Source organism: Rhinoderma darwinii, chromosome 4 (genome assembly GCF_050947455.1).
Source record: "Rhinoderma darwinii isolate aRhiDar2 chromosome 4, aRhiDar2.hap1, whole genome shotgun sequence".
In the NCBI taxonomy this organism is placed as follows: Eukaryota; Metazoa; Chordata; class Amphibia; order Anura; family Rhinodermatidae; genus Rhinoderma; species Rhinoderma darwinii.
In genome coordinates, this window is record NC_134690.1 from 50,741,243 (window position 1) to 50,763,550 (window position 22,308).

The following is a 22,308-nucleotide window of genomic DNA, read 5'->3' on the forward strand; positions in this document are numbered from 1 at the left end:
TAACTCACTGATATTAATCTCCTCCTCATCGTACACGTCCACCTCAGTCAACCTGATGAGCATTCTGGACAAGACACTCAAGAACTGGAGATAAGCGCCTGTCTTCCCCACCTAGAAGAGAGATTAGCGATATATTAAAGGTGTATTCCCAATTAAGACATTTACGGCATATTCACAGAATATGGCACAAATATCTGAGAGATGCGGGTCCCAGCACGGAGACCCCCACCTATATTGAACATGGGAGTCATCTGACCCCGTTTCACCTGATGAGGCAGTTGTTGGCCGAAGATTCCAGATCGGGACTAGTGGAGAGGGGTCGCGCATGCACCCGAATCTCTCTATTTTGTTCTATGGGAGTTACAGAAACAGCCCCCTCTACACTAGTCCCTGTCTTATCGGGGGAAACGGGATCGGGTGACCCCTGTTCTTGATATAGGTGCAGGTCCCAAAGCTATCAGACATTTATGGCATATACTGTGGAAATAGTTGGGAATACCCCTTTAATGCTGTGTCTTACTGTCGTCATTGTGGCCTGTGATATGTACAATCCGTAGAAATAAGACATGATAAAAGACATAATAATAACATTTATCGGCGCAGCGGCTTCCATTAGGGATTCATTCACCATATGTTCTGCACTAATTAAACACATTTATAAAGTTCATTAAAGACCCAGCTGGAAACATACAATTTGTTTGTGCACATACAGACCCTCTGGCACACTGGATTTTTTTCAATTTCCTATTTGCCTTAGAAGTCCAAGTAAATGTAACCCTTTGTTTATCTTAGCTGTAAGACCATGCCTGATGTTTCGTAAGTGATGGTAAGTTGATGGATATTTTTCAGGTCCTTGGTCTCTTCCGCTTATAGTTCTGAACAGTGAACCCAAGTAATCACAGGACCAAACAGCAACATTTTCTATGGGCCCCATTTGCCCATTTTAAAGTGTAGCTAAACGTTTGACAAACTTCTGACATATCAGAAGTTTGGATTGGTGGGGGTCCGAGCACTGAGACCACCACCAATCACTAGAACGAAGCAGCTGAAGCGCTCGTGTGAGCGCTCAGCCGCATCGTGTCTGTTTGGCTTTTCCGGAAACAAATATATCGGTGTACGGACTCAATAGAAAGTCTATGAGCCCGTACTCCGATACATCGGCTTTCAGGAAAAAGCCAAAAAGACACGAAGCGGCTGAGCGCTCACACGAGCACTTCAGCTGCTTCGTTCTAGCGATTGGTGGGGGTCTCAGTGCTCGGACCCCCACCACTCCAAACTTCTGACATGTCACTATGACATGTCAGAAGTTTGTCAAACGTTTATCTACACTTTAACATCAACAGAGCACAAGTTACCAGACAGGGCAGGGGCAGATACTGACAGCAGAAGGCCCTCGTGCAAGTACGGTATATGGGCCCCTTGCTCTTAAATATCTTAATAAAGCACCCTCTAACTATCCACCAGTAATTTGGAGGCTGAAATCCATTAACTCAGTTCCTACATGCAATCTAATAGACAGTGGGAAGCAGATTTAAAGGTGATAATGGGCCCCATTACATAAACATTATACACACACACACATACACATACAAAGACATACCTACATAAATACATACATACACACATGCAGGCACATATACATGCAGGCATACATACACACACACACACACACACATTACATACAGGCATGTACACATTGTACACATATATATATATACACACACAAACACATACCTAAATACATACATAAACACACACACACACACACACACACACACACAGAAATATAACAAACATACACATATAAAAACTCTCAAAATACACAAATACAAAAATATACACACATATATAAAATACATGCATGCATACACTATTTATACACCTTATACACACAAATAACACATACATAAATACATACAGGCACATATATTAAGATAGATATATATATATATATATATATATATATACACACACACACACACACACACACACACACACACTATATATAAACATACATACACTATATATATATATACACACACACACACACACATTATCCACATACAGTAAAGGAAATAAGTATTTGATCCCTTGCTGATTTTGTAAGTTTCGCCACTGTCAAAGACATGAACAGTCTAGAATTTTTAGGCTAGGTTAATTTTACCAGTGAGAGATAGATGATATAAAAAAAACAACAGAAAATCACATAGTCAAAATGATATATATTTATTTGCATTGTGCACAGAGAAATAAGTATTTGATCCCCTACCAACCATTAAGAGTTCAGCCTCCTCCAGACCAGTTACACGCTCCAAATCAACTTGGTGCCTGCATTAAAGACAGCTGTCTTACATGGTCACCTGTATAAAAGACTCCTGTCCACAGACTCAATTAATCAGTCTGACTCTAACCTCTACAACATGGGCAGGACCAAAGAGCTTTCTAAGGATGTCAGGGACAAGATCATAGACCTGCACAAGGCTGGAATGGGCTACAAAACCATAAGTAAGACGCTGGGTGAGAAGGAGACAACTGTTGGTGCAATAGTAAGAAAATGGAAGACATACAAAATGACTGTCAATCGACATCGATCTGGGGCTCCATGCAAAATCTCACCTCGTGGGGTATCCTTGATCCTGAGGAAGGTGAGAGCTCAGCCGAAAACTACACGGGGGGAACTTGTTAATGATCTCAAGGCAGCTGGGACCACAGTCACCAAGAAAACCATTGGTAACACATTACGCCGTAATGGATTAAAATCCTGCAGTGCCCGCAAGGTCCCCCTGCTCAAGAAGGCACATGTACAGGCCCGTCTGAAGTTTGCAAATGAACATCTGGATGATTCTGAGAGTGATTGGGAGAAGGTGCTGTGGTCAGATGAGACTAAAATTGAGCTCTTTGGCATTAACTCAACTCGCCGTGTTTAGAGGAAGAGAAATGCTGCCTATGACCCAAAGAACACCATCCCCACTGTCAAGCATGGAGGTGGAAACATTATGTTTTGGGGGTGTTTCTCTGCTAAGGGCACAGGACTACTTCACCGCATCAATGGGAGAATGGATGGAGCCATGTACCGTCAAATCCTGAGTGACAACCTCCTTCCCTCCACCAGGACATTAAAAATGGCTCGTGGCTGGGTCTTCCAGCACAACAATGACCCGAAAAATACAGCCAAGGCAACAAAGGAGTGGCTCAAAAAGAAGCACATTAAGGTCATGGAGTGGCCTAGCCAGTCTCCAGACCTTAATCCCATTGAAAACTTATGGAGGGAGCTGAAGATCCGAGTTGCCAAGCGACAGCCTCGAAATCTTAATGATTTACAGATGATCTGCAAAGAGGAGTAGGCCAAAATTCCATCTAACATGTGTGCAAACCTCATCATCAACTACAAAAAACGTCTGACTGCTGTGCTTGCCAACAAGGGTTTTGCCACCAAGTATTAAGTCTTGTTTGCCAAAGGGATCAAATACTTATTTCTCTGTGCACAATGCAAATAAATATATATAATTTTGACAATGTGATTTTCTGTTTTTTTTTTAAATATAATCTATCTCTCACTGGTAAAATTAACCTAGCCTAAAAATTCTAGACTGTTCATGTCTTTGACAGTGGTCAAACTTACAAAATCAGCAAGGGATCAAATACTTATTTCCTTCACTGTATATATACACACACACACCTACATACCGTACATACACACACACAAACAATAAGATGCATACAGACTGTACATACAGATGGGATATGAAGACACATATACACAGTTTTCCTCCTCCGCCCACCCCTGCATGCACTCTGCACATAATACAAGTAATACTGAGTGCTCTCCTCCCCATTTTGGCTGCTACTTCTGCATTTGGGCTAGAAAGCAGGAAGAATAATCTGAAGGGAGCAGAGAACTTTCAGTATTACCGGTATTATAAGCAGAGTGCATGAAGAAGGCAGGCAGAGCAGGAAGTCTGTGTGATGCAGCTTCATCCAATAGCTGCAGAGCAGGAAGTGATGTAAGGGAAGGGGGCTTCATTTTGGTAACTTGTCCTATACAGCTCAGTAACATGCAGCAGTATTTGTTATTTCCTGTGATTTTTATGAACTTATAGTGTACAGAGCAACTTGAAGACTTTTTTTAAAGGCACTAAAGTGAAAAAATAACATCCCTGGCAATATTACATGACCGTAGTTGGTGCATTTTACTTATATTGAGATTTGTCTGGAGATTTACTGTAATGGGTGTGCCAACAGAATCAATCCCAGTCTGGAATTGTTACCATAAAACATTATTTATCATCCCTACTCTTTACAATTTTTCCTTATTTTATCCCATCACGAGACACAACTACAGACTTTGGTTGCATACCTGTGGTGGTCCACTAAGCAGCAGTCTTCTCGGATGGAAGGTATCCATTCTACCTTCTTTGACATTGCAGTAGTCCATATGGCTTGGTTTTGGTACCGTCCATTGGCGATAATACAACGACTGTTCTGTGCAAGTCATCATCTTACTTAACAGTGGCCGGAACGAACTGGTCCACGAGACTTCACAACATGGCAGAAAAGATGATGACTTAGAGAGTCCGCTGCTGTCAGTGGAGGTGATGATGTCATACACCAATTTTGGAAGAAATACCACAGGCGGCTGTTTATATGCCTTGGCCATAGCGCACTGTGAAATCTGTACACCAGCCCCAATGTGAAAGCAAGAGGATGATGTCGAAGAGGGTGTTGACACCGAGCTTGAGATGTTCTTCACAGTGTGACTGGAACTGTTGCTGTCCGGTTGTTCACATGTGATGACAGGTTGTTTCTTCATGTTATTATCAGATGGTAATTTCAGTTTTTCTGCGGCACAGTCCTCACTGTTGGAGACTTTTGACTGTTGTGTTGGGTTTGTGTTGTCATCCACCGTTGCTGAATATGATGATTCACTGCTGGCAACTGAACCTAATACTTAAAGGAAAAAAATCTTAATTTTCTTTAATTATCAGAAATTTAGACCGAAAACATAAAATATATTTAAAAGAATTGTATGCATCCATAATATGACACCAACAGAAATCTATGGGCTCATATAGTATCTCAGTGTGCGTCCAATTTCATCTGAAGGCACACGGAGGCTTTTTCTCAAAGATTCATATGGTGTCCAGGTAAAAAAAAATGGTGGCATATTCACATCCCATATTTTGGATTTATTCGCCTCTAAATGCATTGCTTCTACTGCAGAACAGGTTGCCTCACGGAGTGCCTTCTAATACAGAACAGTGGGGACTCTATGTGCCGCCATACAGGCTTTGTATACAGTAAATAAGCCGTATTGCTGAAACCGGAACACCCCTTTTAGTGCCATTTTCGCAATTGCCTAAGGTAATCCATTTGCTAATTGCTAAATGGCTACTACAGTAAATCCAGAGCTTTGATGTCCTTCTGTAATGTATCAGAATATTGTCTTAAGGTGAATGTCCACATTTTAACACCATTTTGTTTTTAGGTCCAGCATTCTATTCTAGTTTCCTAATTTATATTCATTGAGGTTAAAGCTCCGATTTTAGTTTCCATAGCTATAGAGTTAAGTTAAAAGCTTCTGGCTGCCTGTAGCTGCCACTAGGGGGAGCGTACTGCATACTATTTATACATTAAAGAGGCTCTGTCACCAGATTTTGCAACCCCTATCTGCTATTGCAGCAGATAGGCGCTGCAATGTAGATTACAGTAACGTTTTTATTTTAAAAAAACGAGCATTTTTGGCCAAGTTATGACCATTTTTGTAGTTATGCAAATGAGGCTTGCAAAAGTCCAAGTGGGCGTGTTGAAAAGTAAAAGTCCAAGTGGGTGTGTATTATGTGCGTACATCGGGGCGTTTTTAATACTTTCACTAGCTGGGCGCTCTGATGAGAAGTAACATCCTCTTCTCTTCAGAACGCCCAGCTTGTGACAGTGCAGATCTGTGACGTCACTCACAGGTCCTGCATCGTGACGGCCACATCGGCACCAGAGGCTACAGTTGATTCTGCAGCAGCATCAGCGTTTGCAGGTAAGTCGATCTTACCTGCAAACGCTGATGCTGCTGCAGAATCAACTGTAGCCTCTGCTGCCGATGTGGCCGTCACGATGCAGGACCTGTGAGTGACGTCACAGATCTGCACTGTCACAAGCTGGGCGTTCTGAAGAGAAGAGGATGTTACTTCTCTTCACAGCGCCCAGCTAGTAAAAGAATTAAAAACGCCCCGATGTACACACATAATACACGCCCACTTGGACTTTTGCAAGCCTCATTTGCATAATTACAAAAATGGTCATAACTTGGCCAAAAATGCTCGTTTTTTAAAAATAAAAACGTTACTGTAATCTACATTGCAGCGCCGATCACATGCAATAGGAGATAGGGGTTGCAAAATCTGGTGACAGAGCCTCTTTAAACTCAGTAATACACAGTATTAGGCTGTAGACATAAAGAATATTTAAAGAGCTGTAGTCGAAAAGTTCAGCATTTAACCAGTTTGAATCTAACTTTAGAGTCATGCACATGGCTGTGTTACAGATCCGTGTTGTACAGCTCAGTAATATGGCACCCATAAAGGAGTATCAGCCCATGCAGTACCTCAGTATGCGTACGATGTCATATAGATTCCATATTACAGAGGTATTCTCCCCTAGAAGCAATGCAGTGCCACACGGAGGTAACACATGGTGGCACACGAAATGCCAACAGCTCTGTAATATAGAACAACAGTGATTCTGTGTGCCACCATTCAGGCTTCGTGGACATGGATTTACTCTGTGTATGAGCCCTTACATTGCTCTCTTAGTTTTTCCTTATACTTTAGTTCCTTATGTTACCTGCAGAAATCAGAAATGACAGATCACGTCCCACATATCACTTTTCAATTTCTTTTCTATAGACTGTCAGTCCAGCTGTTTCGTTAACTCTAATACCCATCCTTCACTGGCAATAATGGAACAGCAAGTTCAATGAATATTGCCTAATCCATTACAATGGCAGAACCTTACCAGAGGCTTTTGAACACAGAAATGAAGAGGCAGAATCGTCTGATGGAGATCTTTGTCTTTTACCAGGGCTCTGTTTCTCTGAATTAGACCCTTTTTCAATGGAAGAAAACAAAAAACCTAATTATCTAATGCCAAAAGCCATTATCCCATCGACTTACAGAACAAGCAAACAATTAAAGATCCAGCGTGCGACCATAGATGCCATTATCTTTTTATAACAAATATATAACGTACCCTAAAAAAAATAATGATATATATTTAGTATGAGAGCACATAATGGGGGTCATTTTAACATTAAGTAAGAGGGGGAAATGGAGAATAATATCAATAACGCCATTGCGGTACAGGGCAGTAAGGACAATTCCAGATTTATTACAATTCAAATGTAACAAGCAACAGAATTAAAGTAATTTACATGTCACAAGACTGGCAGAGGCTTTTCCTTAGCTTCCTACCATGCGCACGAATTGAAAAATGTGTGTTTCCTAATTTTCAGATGATTATTCACTTTTCCTCACCATTTCTAAAGCTGGAAAGTATTTTACAATTGTTCACAAGCTGCTGGTAAGATCTGTATTGATGGCAGGGGATCGGAGAGGGGCGAGAAATGTGACGGGGCGGAACCCCAAATAAACTCGTGGGTAGGAGGTATCTGAAAACTATTTTCCCCTACAGTGGAAATATTGCCAGTAGGTAGAACTCCTTGAGTCATCCTTTTCTCTCAAGTTGTTCAAATGTCTTTCAGATATAGCTTATACCTGTTTTTGGGAAAGCTTGGTGACAATTAATATGGCCGCCATCACTGCTTCAACTTTTATACAACCAGACAAAAGAGGAGATTTTTTTTCTATGTGGAAATACTCTTTATATACTAAGACGGTCTTGGTAAACAAATACCACATGGAAGAACTAAGGATAACTTGAGACTCTTAAACAAAATGATAGGTAATATGACTGGAGGTTTAGATATTGTCCTAGGGATGAGGTGGTGTCTTTTAGGGTGGCTGCAGACACAGTACTTGAGAAAGAAGCGAAAGTCATGGTGGCGGACAGGACACAAAGAGTTAGAATTTGAGACAGAATGTGGAGTCAGAATGATAGAAAAGTATAATTCAAGGAGGGTGCAGAGAAACTCCAGGAGAGACTAAACGACAAGAGGCTTAGGGTGCCTATACACATTATAGGCAAGTCAGCCAAACCAAGCCGATTTCGCTAGGACCGGCCAAATATCTAATATGTTAATGACATGTCCTGACCTACCATATGAAAGATGTCGGGGAGGGGTGGGAGTATTGGACATGTGTGCATGTGTATGTGTTGGGACGTAAAGTGATTGGCCAAACAAGCATTCGGCCAACAGCTATTGCATGTGTATGGGCAGCTTTACTAAAGACTTGGAGATATAGAAATAGGCAGGAATGGAGTCATAGAAGCTGACTAGAGATTTGAAGATAGGACATTCGACAAGAGTGGAGTTATTGAAGCTGACTACAGACTCGGAAAAAGAGAGATAGGCAGGAGCGGAGTCATAGAAGCTGACTAGAGACTAGAAGACAGAACATTAGAAAAGAGTGATGTCATGGAGGCTGACCAGAGACTAGAAGACAGAACATTAGAAAAGAGTGATGTCATGGAAGCTGACTAGAGACTAGAAGACAGAAAATTAGAAAAGAGTGATGTCATGGAGGTTGACTAGAGACTAGAAGACAGAACAATAGAAAATAGTGATGTCATGGATGCTGACTAGAGACTAGAAGACAAAACATTAGAAAAGAGTGATATCATTGATGCTGACTAGAAATTAGAAGACAGAACATTAGAAAAGAGTGATGTCATGGAAGCTGACTAGAGACTAGAAGACAGAACAAAAGAAAATAGTGATGTCATGGATGCTGACTAGAGACTAGAAGACAAAACATTAGAAAAGAGTGATATCATTGATGCTGACTAGAAATTAGAAGACAGAACATTAGAAAAGAGTGATGTCATGGAAGCTGACTAGAGACTAGAAGACAGAACATTAGAAAAGAGTGATGTCATGGAGGCTGACTAGAGACTAGAAGACAGAACATTAGAAAAGAGTGACGTCATGGAGGCTGACTAGAGACTCAGAGAAATAACATTAGACAAAGCTGGCTAGAGACTGAAGCTTTCACAATAGAATGAAGAAGGATTCAAGAAGGTTGACTGGAAACTCAAGGATGGAACAGTAGACAAGATGGACAGATGGAAGATGACTAGTCACTTTAGGGTGGAAAGATGGAGATACAAATGGAAATCCTGAGAATATTTTTAAATGCTTCAAATGCTGCCTTAGGCCTCATGCACACAAACGTATTTTTTTCCTCCCATAAATACGGGTCCTTTGTCACATGTATTCGACCAGTATTCCACCAGTATTTACGGACCCGTGCCCGTAATACTGGTCCGGTGTCACCAGTATTCCACCCGTATTTACGGAGCCGTTTTCTCTGCACTAATCTACAGCCCATTCTCTCTATCAGTGCTGGAAAGAGAGAAGGGGCAGCCCTTTCGGGGAGAGTTTCCGCAGCGATTGAAAGTAAAAGAAGTTCATATGTACCGTTGTCTTGGTGACGCGTCCCTCTTTTGACATCCAGTCCGACCTCCCTGGATGATGCGGCAGTCCATGTGACCGCTGCAGCCTGTGATTGAATGCAGAAGTCACATGGGATGAAACGTCACCCCGAGAGGCCGGACTGGAGGAAGAAGCAGGTAAGTTAACTTTTAATACTATTAACTCCAGCGGTAGTCACTGTCCCGAGTGCTGAAAGAGTTACTGCCGATCAGTTAACTCTTTCAGCACCCAGGACAGTGACTATCCCCTGACATCGCCTAGCAACGCTCCCGTAATTACGGGTGCACACACGTAACCACCCGGAATTAAGGGAGCCCCATAGACTTCTAAGTGCCTGCCCGTGCCGTAATTATGGCCTGAAATAGGACATGTTCTTTATTTTTCAACGGCACGGGCACCTTTCCGTAAGCAGTCTATGGGACCGTAATTACGGGCCGTAATTACGGCTCGTAATTATGGGCGTTTTTACGTTCGTGTGCATGAGGCCTTAAAAAGTTGTAATGGTGGCATCCCTGAGAGATAGAAATTTGGTAGCCACTTTATGATAAATAGTTCATGGTAGCTGCATAGTGGTAGCTGCATAGTGTAGTTTTCTTATCATTGGACACATTTTTGCAGGTGAGTTCAGCACCAAAGGGCTCCTGGAAAACATCATGCAACATTGGCAGCTATGTACAGTGGATATAAAAAGTCTACACACCCCCTGTTAAGATGCCAGGTTTTTGTCATGTCAAAAAATCAATACAAGATGAATCATTTCAGAACTTTTTTCCACCTTTAATGTGACCCATAATCTGTACAATTCCATTGAAATACTAACTGAAATCTTTTAGAGGGGAAAATAAAAATGATAAAACTACAATAATGTGGTTGCATAAGTGTGAACACCCTCTTATAATTAGGGATGTGGTTGTGCTCAGAATTAGCCAATCCCATTTAAACTCATGTTAAATAGTAGTCAGTAAACAGCTGCCATTATTTAAAGTGATTCTGAGTAACTCCATGTAAAGTTCAGCTGTTCTATTAAGATTTTCCTGACATTTTCTTTGTTGCATGTGACAGCAAAAGCCATGGTCCGTAAGGAACTTACAACACATCAAAGGGATCTGACTGTTGAAAGGAATCAGTCAGGAGAAGGGTACCAAAGAATTTCCAAGGCATTAGATATACCAGGGAACACAGTGAAGACGGTCATCAAGAAGTGGATTACATTTGGCACAATAGTGACATTACCAAGAACTGGACGTCCCTCAAAACTTGATGAAAAGATAAGACAAATTGGTCCGGGAGGCCACCAGGAAGCCTACAGCAACATTAAAGTTTAGCTAAACGTTCGACAAACTTCTGACGTCATAGTGACATGTCAGAAGTTTTGATTGGTGGGGGTCCGAGCACTGAGACCCCACCAATCGCTAGAACGAAGCAGCTGAAGTGCTCATGTGAGCGCTCAGCTGCTTTGTGTCTGTTCGGCTTTTCCGGAAATAAATGTATCGGTGTATGGACTCAATACAAAGTCTATGAGCCCGTACTCCGATACACCGGCTTTCCGGAAAAAGCCGAACAGAAACGAAGCAGCTGAGTGCTCACACGAGGGCTTCAGCTGCTTCGTTCTTGCGATTGGTGGGGGGCTCCGTGCTCAGACCCCCACCAATCCAAACTTCTGACATTTCACTATGACATGTCAGAAGTTTGCGAACGTTTAGCTACACTTTAAAGGAGCTGCAGGACTTTCTGGCAGGTACTGGTTGTGTAGTGCATGTGACAACAATCTCCCATATTATTCATATGTCTGGGCTGTGGGGTAGGGTGGCAAGACGGAAGCCTTTTCTAACAAAGAAAAACATCCAAGCCCAGCTATGTTTTGCAAAGGCCTACATCAAGTCTGCCAAAAGCATGTGGCAAAACGTGTTATTCTCTGATGAGACCAAGGTTGAACTTTTTGGCCAAAATTCCAAAAGGTATGTGTAACACCCATGGCCGCGGCCGTCAGGATCACTCACCTCCTGACGGCCGCAGCCATGGATCTGTGAACGCTGGCCCGCATCTCCTTCTCAGGAGACACCAGCGCTCACTTCCACTTCTCTCTGCTCTCTGCTGTGCCCGGTCTTAAAGGGCCAGCGCGCGCACCAGAATTTGGCCCTTTAAGACCGGGCACGAGCGTGCGCGCACCTGAATTTGTTACCAAATTAGCCCATGAGCACCCTGGACTATAAGAAGGGCTCTGCCCCTTCCTGCATTGCCTGAGCATTGTTGTAATTTACCTATGTTCGTCTCTGCAAATGGTCCCTTAAGTGTTTCCCACTTCCCAGTGTTCCCGCTCCTGCTACCTGTATCCTGTATCCCGTGCTATCTTGGTTCAAGTGCCGTTTAGAGTTGGAATCGTGTTGTGCTGTATACTACGCCTTCCTGGTTACACCACACCTGGTGTCAGCCTGCTGCCAAGGTCCCATCCGAGCCTCTTCTCTACTGTCTAAAGTTACAACAGGTACACTTATCCATGACCTTCCTAAGTAGAGTCGTGTGTTAATGAACCTTCCCTTACCCATCTTATCCCTCCACCCCCACCTTTAGGAAAGACACGTGACACCGAGGTTGGATGTGAAATGGCCACAGCAGCCGTTTATTAATTTCACAGTTTTATCAAAACAATTTAAATCCGAAACATTCGGATAACTAGTTAGGAATCCACCAGAGAATTCCTCCTAATAATTCACATGACCCAACATGGGTCAGAATCGTACATAACAATTTAACGTTAACATTAACCCGAGCAGAGGAAGTCCTTGAAGCCCCTTCAGATGTTCCTTTTTAAGAACACACCGAATTAGCCATCTGCAAACCACCAATTACCTCCAGCCGTAAACCAGCTCGGAAGCACCGTTCACCTCTGCAGATGGCTCCAACCACTAGAAGTCCACTTCAAGGGGATAACACCCGATGAAGCCCTCAAGTGATATACCGACCACTAGAAGTCCACTTCAAGGGGATAACACCCGATGAAGCCCTCAAGTGATATACCGACCACTAGAAGTCCACTTCAAAGGGATAACACCCGATGAAGCCTTCAAGTGATATACCTTCTACCAGAAGACCACTTCAAAGGGATAACACCCGATGAAGTCTTCAACCATGTACCTTTTTTGGGGGACGCATACCCCCGATGCGACCCCCCCACCGTTTTGTACTGACTGGCCTCAAGGACTCCCCCCGCCAGCTGCCATGACAACAGAACCTACTCCGGGAAAAAAGGAAAAACATGTTAAATAAGCACACAAAACAAAGACAACACTCATAAACGGACGTACATAAAGACCCACAGGGGTAACAAACAAAGGGCGGGAGGGTGGGAGCTTGTCTCTCCCTGTGTTACCCCTCCCGCTGCTTCCGGCTCAATGCCGCAAACAGCGGGAAGCTCAGCAACGGCCCCCTGACTCCTCCTTGTCCCTCCTCCACCTCCTCCTAACTCTCCCTCCAACTCTCCCTTACCTATTAACCCTTTCCCTACCAGTGAGGTCATGGAGGCTTCCCCTTAAGCCCTGCAGGCTGCGTCCAGCCTCTTCTTGACCTTCCTAAGTAGAGTCGTGTGTTAATGAACCTTCCCTTACCCATCTTATCCCTCCACCCCCACCTTTAGGAAAGACACGTGACACCGAGGTTGGATGTGAAATGGCCACAGCAGCCGTTTATTAATTTCACAGTTTTATCAAAACAATTTAAATCCGAAACATTCGGATAACTAGTTAGGAATCCACCAGAGAATTCCTCCTAATAATTCACATGACCCAACATGGGTCAGAATCGTACATAACAATTTAACGTTAACATTAACCCGAGCAGAGGAAGTCCTTGAAGCCCCTTCAGATGTTCCTTTTTAAGAACACACCGAATTAGCCATCTGCAAACCACCAATTACCTCCAGCCGTAAACCAGCTCGGAAGCACCGTTCACCTCTGCAGATGGCTCCAACCACTAGAAGTCCACTTCAAGGGGATAACACCCGATGAAGCCCTCAAGTGATATACCGACCACTAGAAGTCCACTTCAAGGGGATAACACCCGATGAAGCCCTCAAGTGATATACCGACCACTAGAAGTCCACTTCAAAGGGATAACACCCGATGAAGCCTTCAAGTGATATACCTTCTACCAGAAGACCACTTCAAAGGGATAACACCCGATGAAGTCTTCAACCATGTACCTTTTTTGGGGGACGCATACCCCCGATGCGACCCCCCCACCATTTTGTACTGACTGGCCTCAAGGACTCCCCCCGCCACAGCGAAACAGGCCTTGACCACCTTAAGCCTGTGAGTTCCGCCACACCACCACCGCCCTTTCTATTCCTTCTGCTATCGCCAAGCTCCAAAGATCAATGCCAACCTCGGTCAGATGAACCCCATCACCCCTCCAGAAGTTCCCCACTCCTAACTCCAAATCCCTGTGCCGCACCCAAATGCCCCCGATTTTTGCTACGAAACGGGACACCGCCCGATTAACTTTAATGCGAGCCTTATTGACTCTTTCACTGACCTAGCCAACCGCCAATGTTTCCTCGGGACTATGTCCGACCACACTATCACCAACTTGGGATAAGAAACCCACAAACCCAACATATCGTGTTTGATATCCCGCACCAACTCACGCAAGGGGCAGACTCCTAAGTCATCCCCACCCACGTGCAACACTAAGACCTCCGGAACCCTATCAAGCCGGGCCTATGTCTGGAATTCTGCCAACCCCCTGCTCCATGACATACCTCTAAATCCCAGCCAATGCACAACCGCATCCTGTCGCGGAATGCGCAACTGGCGACCGTCCGGGCACGTACGAATGACCCAGTGCACGTACGAATGACCCAGCAACCACACCAAACACGGAGGCGAATCTGAAATGGAAAACAATTATAACAAATGGAGCGGACATAGGACTTAACTCAGTTGGACTCCCAACGACCAATGCGCCGCACCCCTTCATCATCCAACCCCCAGCGCCCCGCTGCAGTTGCTGCGCCAAACCTGAAGGAATGAGATGAATATGAGCCCGCCGCGACACCAACCGCCGTCAGACATTCCTTAAATACATCTCCAAACTGAAACCTGGACAAAACGACCCGTCCACATGACGTAACAAAGGCAAATCTGGAGACCCCGCTTGCGGCTTAAAAAACCTCGCATGCACTCTACTGGGCACATAACCGACCCCGGGAGGGCGAACAAAACTATCAGCTTACCCTTCCCTACTTGGCTAAGCAAAGCAAACGACACAGGCCTTCTACTATCCGCCTCCACTCTACCTCGGCCCAACCCAAAAATTCCTTAGATACATCTTGAAAGCCACGTAACTTAAAACCAAACGCCACCGCAGATATGAACCGGTTCACCTTTGCCACTGAAAACCCCGCCTCCCAGGCGTCCCATAACCAGTACAAAAGTGCCACCAACCTGTCTCTATCCGTATTGACGTCACCCAACTCTCTTACCCACTCCTCCCACTGCCTCCAACAAGCAGAATAAGCACTCCACGTCGTGCGCGCCAAAGACCTTTGTACCAGTTGTTCTACGGGACCGAGACCAGATCCCCAAGATGTTCCGGACAAGCCAAACCGAGACGTTCCGCTCCCGGTGCCAATTGCCGAAACCAGTCCCACTGCGAGCGAGAAAGAGCATCAGCGATGCAATTCCGTACCCCCGGCACATGCACCGCCACCACCCACGCGTTCCACGACAAACATACCAACACTAAATGTCGCAACAATTGAACTACAGGAGGAGAGGACGCCGTGATGTTATTAATGGCCAGCACCACCCCCATGTTGTCGCAGTAAAAACGAACCTTCTTATCCCTGAGCCTGTCCCCCCAAATGGTTGCCGCCACCACGATGGGGAACAGCTCGAGCAGGGCCAGATTCCGCGTGAGTCCGCTGGACACCCAACTAGCCGGCCATTGACCTGCGCACCACGGACCTCCCCCGTAAGCTCCAAAACCGCCCGCCCCAGCCGCATCCGTAAAATTATTCAAATCACTCGTATCCTGCGCTGGGGCCATCCACAGCGAGCGACCATTGTACTGGCCCAAGAAGTCATCCCAAACCTGAAGATCAGCTCGGTGCTCCTCCTTGAGCCGCACAAAATGATGCGGTGCACGCACTCCCGCCGTTGCCGCTGCCAACCGTCTACCAAACACCCTCCCCATTGGCATAATCCGGCAGGCGAAATTCAACTTCCCCAGCAGCGACTGAAGCTCCCGCAGCGTCATTTTCTTCAGTCTACAAGCCCGCCGTACCTCCAGCCTCAAAGCACCCAGCTTATCCGCAGGGAGACGACACTCCATTGCCACCGAATCTATTTCAATTCCCAAAAACAAATCGTCGCTACTGGGCCCTCCGTTTTTTCTGGCGCCAAAGGGATCCCAAAATCCCTCGCAACCTTCTGTAGTGCATAAAGCAAATTACCGCAAACCGGCGAACCCCCCGGGCCAACGCACAAGAAATCATCTAAGTAATGGATCAACGAGTCGACCCCGGATACTCCCCTCGCTACCCACTCCACGAAGCTACTAAACGCCTCGAAGTACGCACAAGAAAGGGAACACCCCATCGAAAGGCACCGATCCACATAAAAAGCCCCATTCCAAAAACAGCCCAACAGCCGTTGGCTTTCTGGATGAACTGGCAACAACCTGAACGCCGCCTCGATTTCGGTTTTTGCTAGCAGCGCGCCCGGACCCGCAGCCCGCACTAACCCCACCGCCTTATCGAATGAGGTATAGGCTACGAAGCACAACTCGTGATCTATCCCGTCGTTTACCGACGAACCCTTGGGATACGATAAGTGTTGAATTAAACGAAATTTTACGGGCTCGCGCTTAGGAACAATACCCAACGGGGACACAACTAAATCTTTTACTGGCGACTCAACAAAAGGCCCTGACATGCGACCCAACGAAACTTCTTTTAACAATTTGTCCGACACGACCTTGGCATGCGAGTAAGCCGATTTTAAATTCCTCCGCGTAACCGGAACCTCATAAGGAGGCGGGGGAATAACGAAACCAACACGAAAACCCTCGTAAAGCAACTTAGCCGCCGCCCTGTCCGGATACTCATTTAGATAAGGGGCCATCTTTTCCACCCTCACCGGTGACACCCCCTTGACCAGCCGCGGAGGACTGGTTCCCTGACCTCCTTTTCCGCATACATTTCGCCGCCCCGTGTGATGCACCATTACACTCCGAACACACGTGCTTGAACTTGCACGTGGCCCCGAACTTGCACTGGCCTTCATTAAATTGCCAGCAAAACCCTGCCTTTCCCCCGCCGCCTTGTCCAACCTGACTAGACTGGCCTCCTTGGCCGGCGCTCCCGGGAAAGGACTGCCTAACCGGAGCCGTAACCCGTAACCAGAGAGCAATATCCTTCTGGTCCCACCGAATCGCCGGCCGAACCGCTTTTCGCTGACGGAATTGCTCGTCGTATCGCAGCCACGCCTGGCCCCCATACGCCCTATGAGCCTCCCCAATAGCATCAAAATAACAAAACAACGCCGAACAATTTTCCGGCGCCTTTTCCCCTATCACACTGGCTAATATGGTGAACGCCTGCGACCAATTAACGAACGTCTGCGGGATAAGCCTATACCGCCGCCGTTCCTCCTCGTCCTTTTTACTCTCGTCCCGCTTGCTCTTATCCAAATTAAATTTAGCGAGCGGCAAGAGAGAAAAAATCTCTACATATTCGTCCTTCCAGATCCGCTCACGCACCTCCTGCTTTAAATGCGCCCCCAACGGACCTTCGAAACACACATACACCTCCCCACGAGCGCGATCATCAATACGCACCCGATCGCCATCTTTTTGCGCCTCGGTCTGTACCGACACCGCGACCGCCTCTCTAACCGCCGTTACGGGCCGCGCTTGTAACAATCCCCCTTCCCTGGGACCCTCCCCAACTACCGCCGGGGACACTTCCGTGACTACCGGCGCCACCGCCCTATCTAGGCGCCCGACCAGCTCTCTCAAGCAACCCACTAAGTCTGCCAAACCCGCGCCATCGCGCCCGCCCGCGCCACTACCGGCCACCGATGCGACGCTAGCAGCCCCCCCGCCGATACCCGACATAAAAATCGCTGGATATGACAATGATGGAGTTATACACTCACCGGGCTGCACAGGCGCTGTGTTCCCGTCAGCCGGACCATCCTGACCTCGACGATACACGTCCAGTTCACCTTCCTCCAGCTCTTCTCTCGCCGACGACTGTCCATCCAAACGACATCTTCGGAACGGGGATGAGGACGCGCTGACCGATGGGCCGGCAACCTGCCGCCCGACCGCCGGGACCCAGACTTCCGACCGGACCTGTTGCCTCGACGTCGCTGCAGATCTAGACGTCCGTCTCGCTGATCCTGAAGAAGCCTGCCCCCTGGCCGGAACATCACCAGGCGGGGCGGCCGTACCTTGTCCTCCGAATCTTCCATCCGATGGGGGAGGGGTGACAGGGAGCCCGGCCTGCGACTCCCTGCTTACCGCCGGACCCCGTCGCGGCTTGGGATTCCTGCCAGGACGCAGGGCCTGGGAAGGGGCGGTCCTCCCAGCTGCCTGGCCTGCAGCGTCCGAGATCGGGCTCCCTCTGCGACGCCGTGTCCGCGGGACTGCCTCAGGACTGAGGCGCTCTGGAGGTCGGGACCGCCGGGAGGGACGGGTCGACCCGGCCTGAGTCGCCGTCACCCCCGGCAACGCTCTCAGCCTGCTCCGAGCAGGAGCGGTTGTTGCCGACTCCCCCCCCGCCGCCATAGTAATGCTAGTAAGGGGGCCGGGGGAGGGGAGCCTGTCCCCTGCAACAGACCCCGAACGCCGGGCCTGGCGTGGCGAAACGGCGTCCGGGATCCTAGTTAATGCAGCCACGGTCTCCTCAAGCAATCCGGGACCGTGGTGCACATCAGCGGCACGCAGCCGCTCTAATAATACGGCCTCCGACATTGTTATAAGCGCGGGCAACGGGGAGCTTGTCTCTCCCTGTGTTACCCCTCCCGCTGCTTCCGGCTCAATGCCGCAAACAGCGGGAAGCTCAGCAACGGCCCCCTGACTCCTCCTTGTCCCTCCTCCACCTCCTCCTAACTCTCCCTCCAACTCTCCCTTACCTATTAACCCTTTCCCTACCAGTGAGGTCATGGAGGCTTCCCCTTAAGCCCTGCAGGCTGCGTCCAGCCTCTTCTAACTATTGACTTTGACTTGTACCCTGTTGGCCAGCTGCTATAGGCGGTACGGCCCAGTGGGACCATGCGCCCAACATGACAGTATGTTTGGCGCAAAGCCAACACTGCACATCACCAAAATAACACCATACCCACAGTGAAGCATGGTGGAGGCAGCATTATGGAGCATGGTGGAGGCAGCATTATGGAGCATGGTGGAGGCAGCATTAGGGTGCATGGTGGAGGCAGCATTGTGCTTTGGGGCTGTTTTTCTGCAGCTGGAACTGGGGCTTTAGTCAAGGTGGAGGGAATTTAGAACAGTTCCAAATATCAGTAAATATTGGCACAAAATCTGCAGGCCTCTGCTAAAAAGCTGAAGATAAAGAGGAATTTCACCTTTCAGCAAGACAACGACCCAAAGCAGAACCTCCAAATCAACAAAAGAATGGCTTCACCAGAAGAAGATCAAAGTTTTGGAATGGCCCAGCCAGAGCCCAGACCCGAATCCCATTGAAAATCTGTGTTGGTTGACCTGAAGAGGCTGTACACAGGAGATGCCCTCACAATCTGACAGATTTTGAGCACTTTTGCAAGGAAGAGTGGGCAACAATTGCTAAGTCAAGATGTGCCATGCTGATAGACTTCTACCCAAAAAGACTGAATGCTGTCATAAAGTCAAAGGGTAATTCAGCAAACTATTAGTTTAAGGGTGTACATATTTATGCAACTACATTATTTTTGTTTTTTATTTTTATTTTTCCACCCTGAGGGTATGTTCACACGATGAGAGGCATTTACGTGTGAAAAGACAGACTGTTTACAGCTGCCTCGTTTCACACGTAAATGCTCCTCCTCGTAATTTACGAGGCGTCTGAGACGCTCGTAAATCTTGAGCTGTGCTTCATTGAGTTCAATGAAGAACAGCTCAAATTACGTGGCAAAGAAGTGCCCTGCACTTCTTTGCCGAGGCAGTCAATTTACGCGTCGTCGTTTGACAGCTGTCAAACGACGATGCGTAAATTACAGGTCGTCTGCACAATACGTCGGCAAACCCATTCAAATGAATGGGCAGATGTTTGCCGACGTATTGCAGCCCTATTTTCAGACGTAAAACGAGGCATAATACGCCTCGTTTACGTCTGAAAATAGGTCGTGTGAACCCAGCCTAAAAGATTTCAGTTTGTTTTTCAATACAATTGTACAGATTATAGGTGACATTAAAGGTGGAAAAAGTTCGGAAGTTATTCATCTTGTACTGATTTTTTTGATGTGACAAAAACCTGGCATTTTAACAGGGGTGTGTAGACCTTTTATATCCACTGTATGTGTTTAAATGTTGTGTCATACATGGCCATATACACGTATGTATCATAAGAGAATTAAAGAGGAATCCTGAATTACTTACCGTCCATCCCTATCTCCTCATCCTCATTGTCAGTGCTACTTAATTTTTCTGGGTCACTGTCCAGAACATCCCTGCCCAGTCCTCTATCCTGAGATCCATCTGGGTCAAGAAAGCAAGACGCAAATCCGAGCTCCTGTTCTATTGCTGCCCTTTCCCAAGTATGAAACTGTACCAAACGGAGATCACAGTATCGTAAAGATCTGTAAAGATAAAAAATACAAAAGTATCAGTCATTTCACATCCAATGTTTATCTCTAATGATACAAATGACTCATGTAATATTCTTCACTACTGGTACGGACCATCATGCAAAAATTAAGGTGAAAAATTTCCTTTGACCAAGTGTATAGCCAATCTTTTGTGGTCAAATAGGATCATGTTTAGGCCAGTAAGCATGAGTAGGTATTATGCAACCTAATACTACAATGTGTCATGCACATGGCCGCGGGCCGTCAGGCTCCCTCACCTCCTGACGGCCGCAGCCATGGATCTGCGAGCGCTGGCCCCAGTCTCCTCCTCAGGAGACGCCAGCGCTCACTTCCGCTTACCTTGGCCGGATCCCATAGGGTGCGCGCGCACGCTCGTGACCGCTCTTAAAGGGCCTGCGTGCGCACCTGAGTTAAAGTCAAAATTAGCCCATGAGCACCCTGGACTATAAGAGGGGCCAAGCCCCTTCCTGCCTCGCCTGAACGTTGTTGTCGTTATCCTATGTTTGTCTATGCAAATGGTCTCCTAAGTGTCTTCCAGTTCCCAGTGTTCCACGTTCCTGCTACCTGTACCTGTATCCCGTGTTATCCTGGTCTAAAGTGTTGTGTGGTATTGGAGTTGTACTGCACCGAGTCTACGCCTGCTCCGCTACACCAAGCCTGGTGCCTGCCTGCTGCCTAAAGTCAGTTTTGAGCCTGTCTGCTACTGTCTGAGACTTACCACAGGTACACCTATAGAACTATGGACTTTCTCCTGTGTCTTGTTGGCCAGCTGCCATACCGTCAAGGCGGTACGGCCCAGTGGATCCACGTACCCTACGTGTCAGTAGGCTCAGGCAATTGACCCCGCTGGTCGTTGTCTCAAACGATGCAGGCAGATATACGAGATCTGCGTTCACGACAAGACCAACTCCTCCTGGCAGTGAACTCCATTGCACAGTGGCTAGATGCACAAGATGCAGCCGCCTCAGCTCCTGTTCCGACTGATCCTCCCGCAACAACTCCTGTCAGCACCAGTGTTGATCCCCGATTCTCGCTACCACTACCACCTCGTTTTAATGGAGACGCGAGTACCTGCAGAGGATTTCTTAACCAGTGCCAGATCCACTTCTCTCTATATGCCAGATCGTTTCCATCTGATGGCGCCAAGATTGCCTTTATGGGAACGGCAGGGACCAGAGACACGTGACTTCCAGGCATTCCTCCGGACATTTCGTACCGTGTTTGAAGAGCCTGGACGAGTCTCGTTGGCAGCGTCCTCCTTATTGAACCTGCGCCTGGGAGACATCTCCGTGGGCGAGTACGCCATTCAGTTCCGCACCTTGGCAGGAGAGCTGTCCTGGAACGATGAGTCCTTAGCAGCTACATTCTGGCAGAGATTGTCGTCTTAGATCAAGGACGAATTGGTTGCTCGTGATCTGCCATCCACCCTGGACCCCCTCATTTTGCTTGCCACCCGGGTCGACATGAGGCTCCGGGAATGATCCCAGGAGATTTGTCGGGACAGAAGACATCCGAGGCTGGCCCCCAATTTTTAGCAGTTTCCGGCACCCTCACCAGGTGGTCCACCCGAGGAGCCCATGCAGATTGACCGTCTTAAATTATCTGTTCAAGAGAAACAACGCAGACGCACCTCGGGACTTTGTCTTTATTGCGGCCTCAGAGGCCTTGTCGTGCGTCTGTAGCCTCAGAAGCCAAAAAAAACCAACGACTAGGTTTGGTAGGGGAGACAACCCTATGCGACTCTGCGCTAGATAGAGACTTTTCCTCTAAACTTTCCATCCTCAGTCCAACGGTCAAGTCGAGAGGATCAATCAGATCTTGGAGAACTACCTACGCCACTTAATCTCCAAGCAGCATGATGACTGGTTGCAACTTCTTCCGTAGGCTGAATTCTCGTATAAT

At 47.0% G+C, this 22,308-nt stretch overlaps 1 protein-coding gene across 1 annotated transcript in view; it reads right to left on the bottom strand.

Moving 5' to 3' along the window:
* GREB1 (growth regulating estrogen receptor binding 1) overlaps window positions 1–22,308 on the bottom strand; it is a 108,919-nt gene that overhangs the window by 31,935 nt on the left and 54,676 nt on the right. The window contains exons 19-22 of the mRNA XM_075861100.1: window positions 20,198–20,397; window positions 7,006–7,095; window positions 4,358–4,947; window positions 9–111 (exon numbers count right to left, since the gene is read on the bottom strand). Of these exons, the coding sequence (XP_075717215.1) occupies window positions 9–111; window positions 4,358–4,947; window positions 7,006–7,095; window positions 20,198–20,397 (983 nt within the window). The remainder of the gene's footprint in view (window positions 1–8; window positions 112–4,357; window positions 4,948–7,005; window positions 7,096–20,197; window positions 20,398–22,308) is intronic.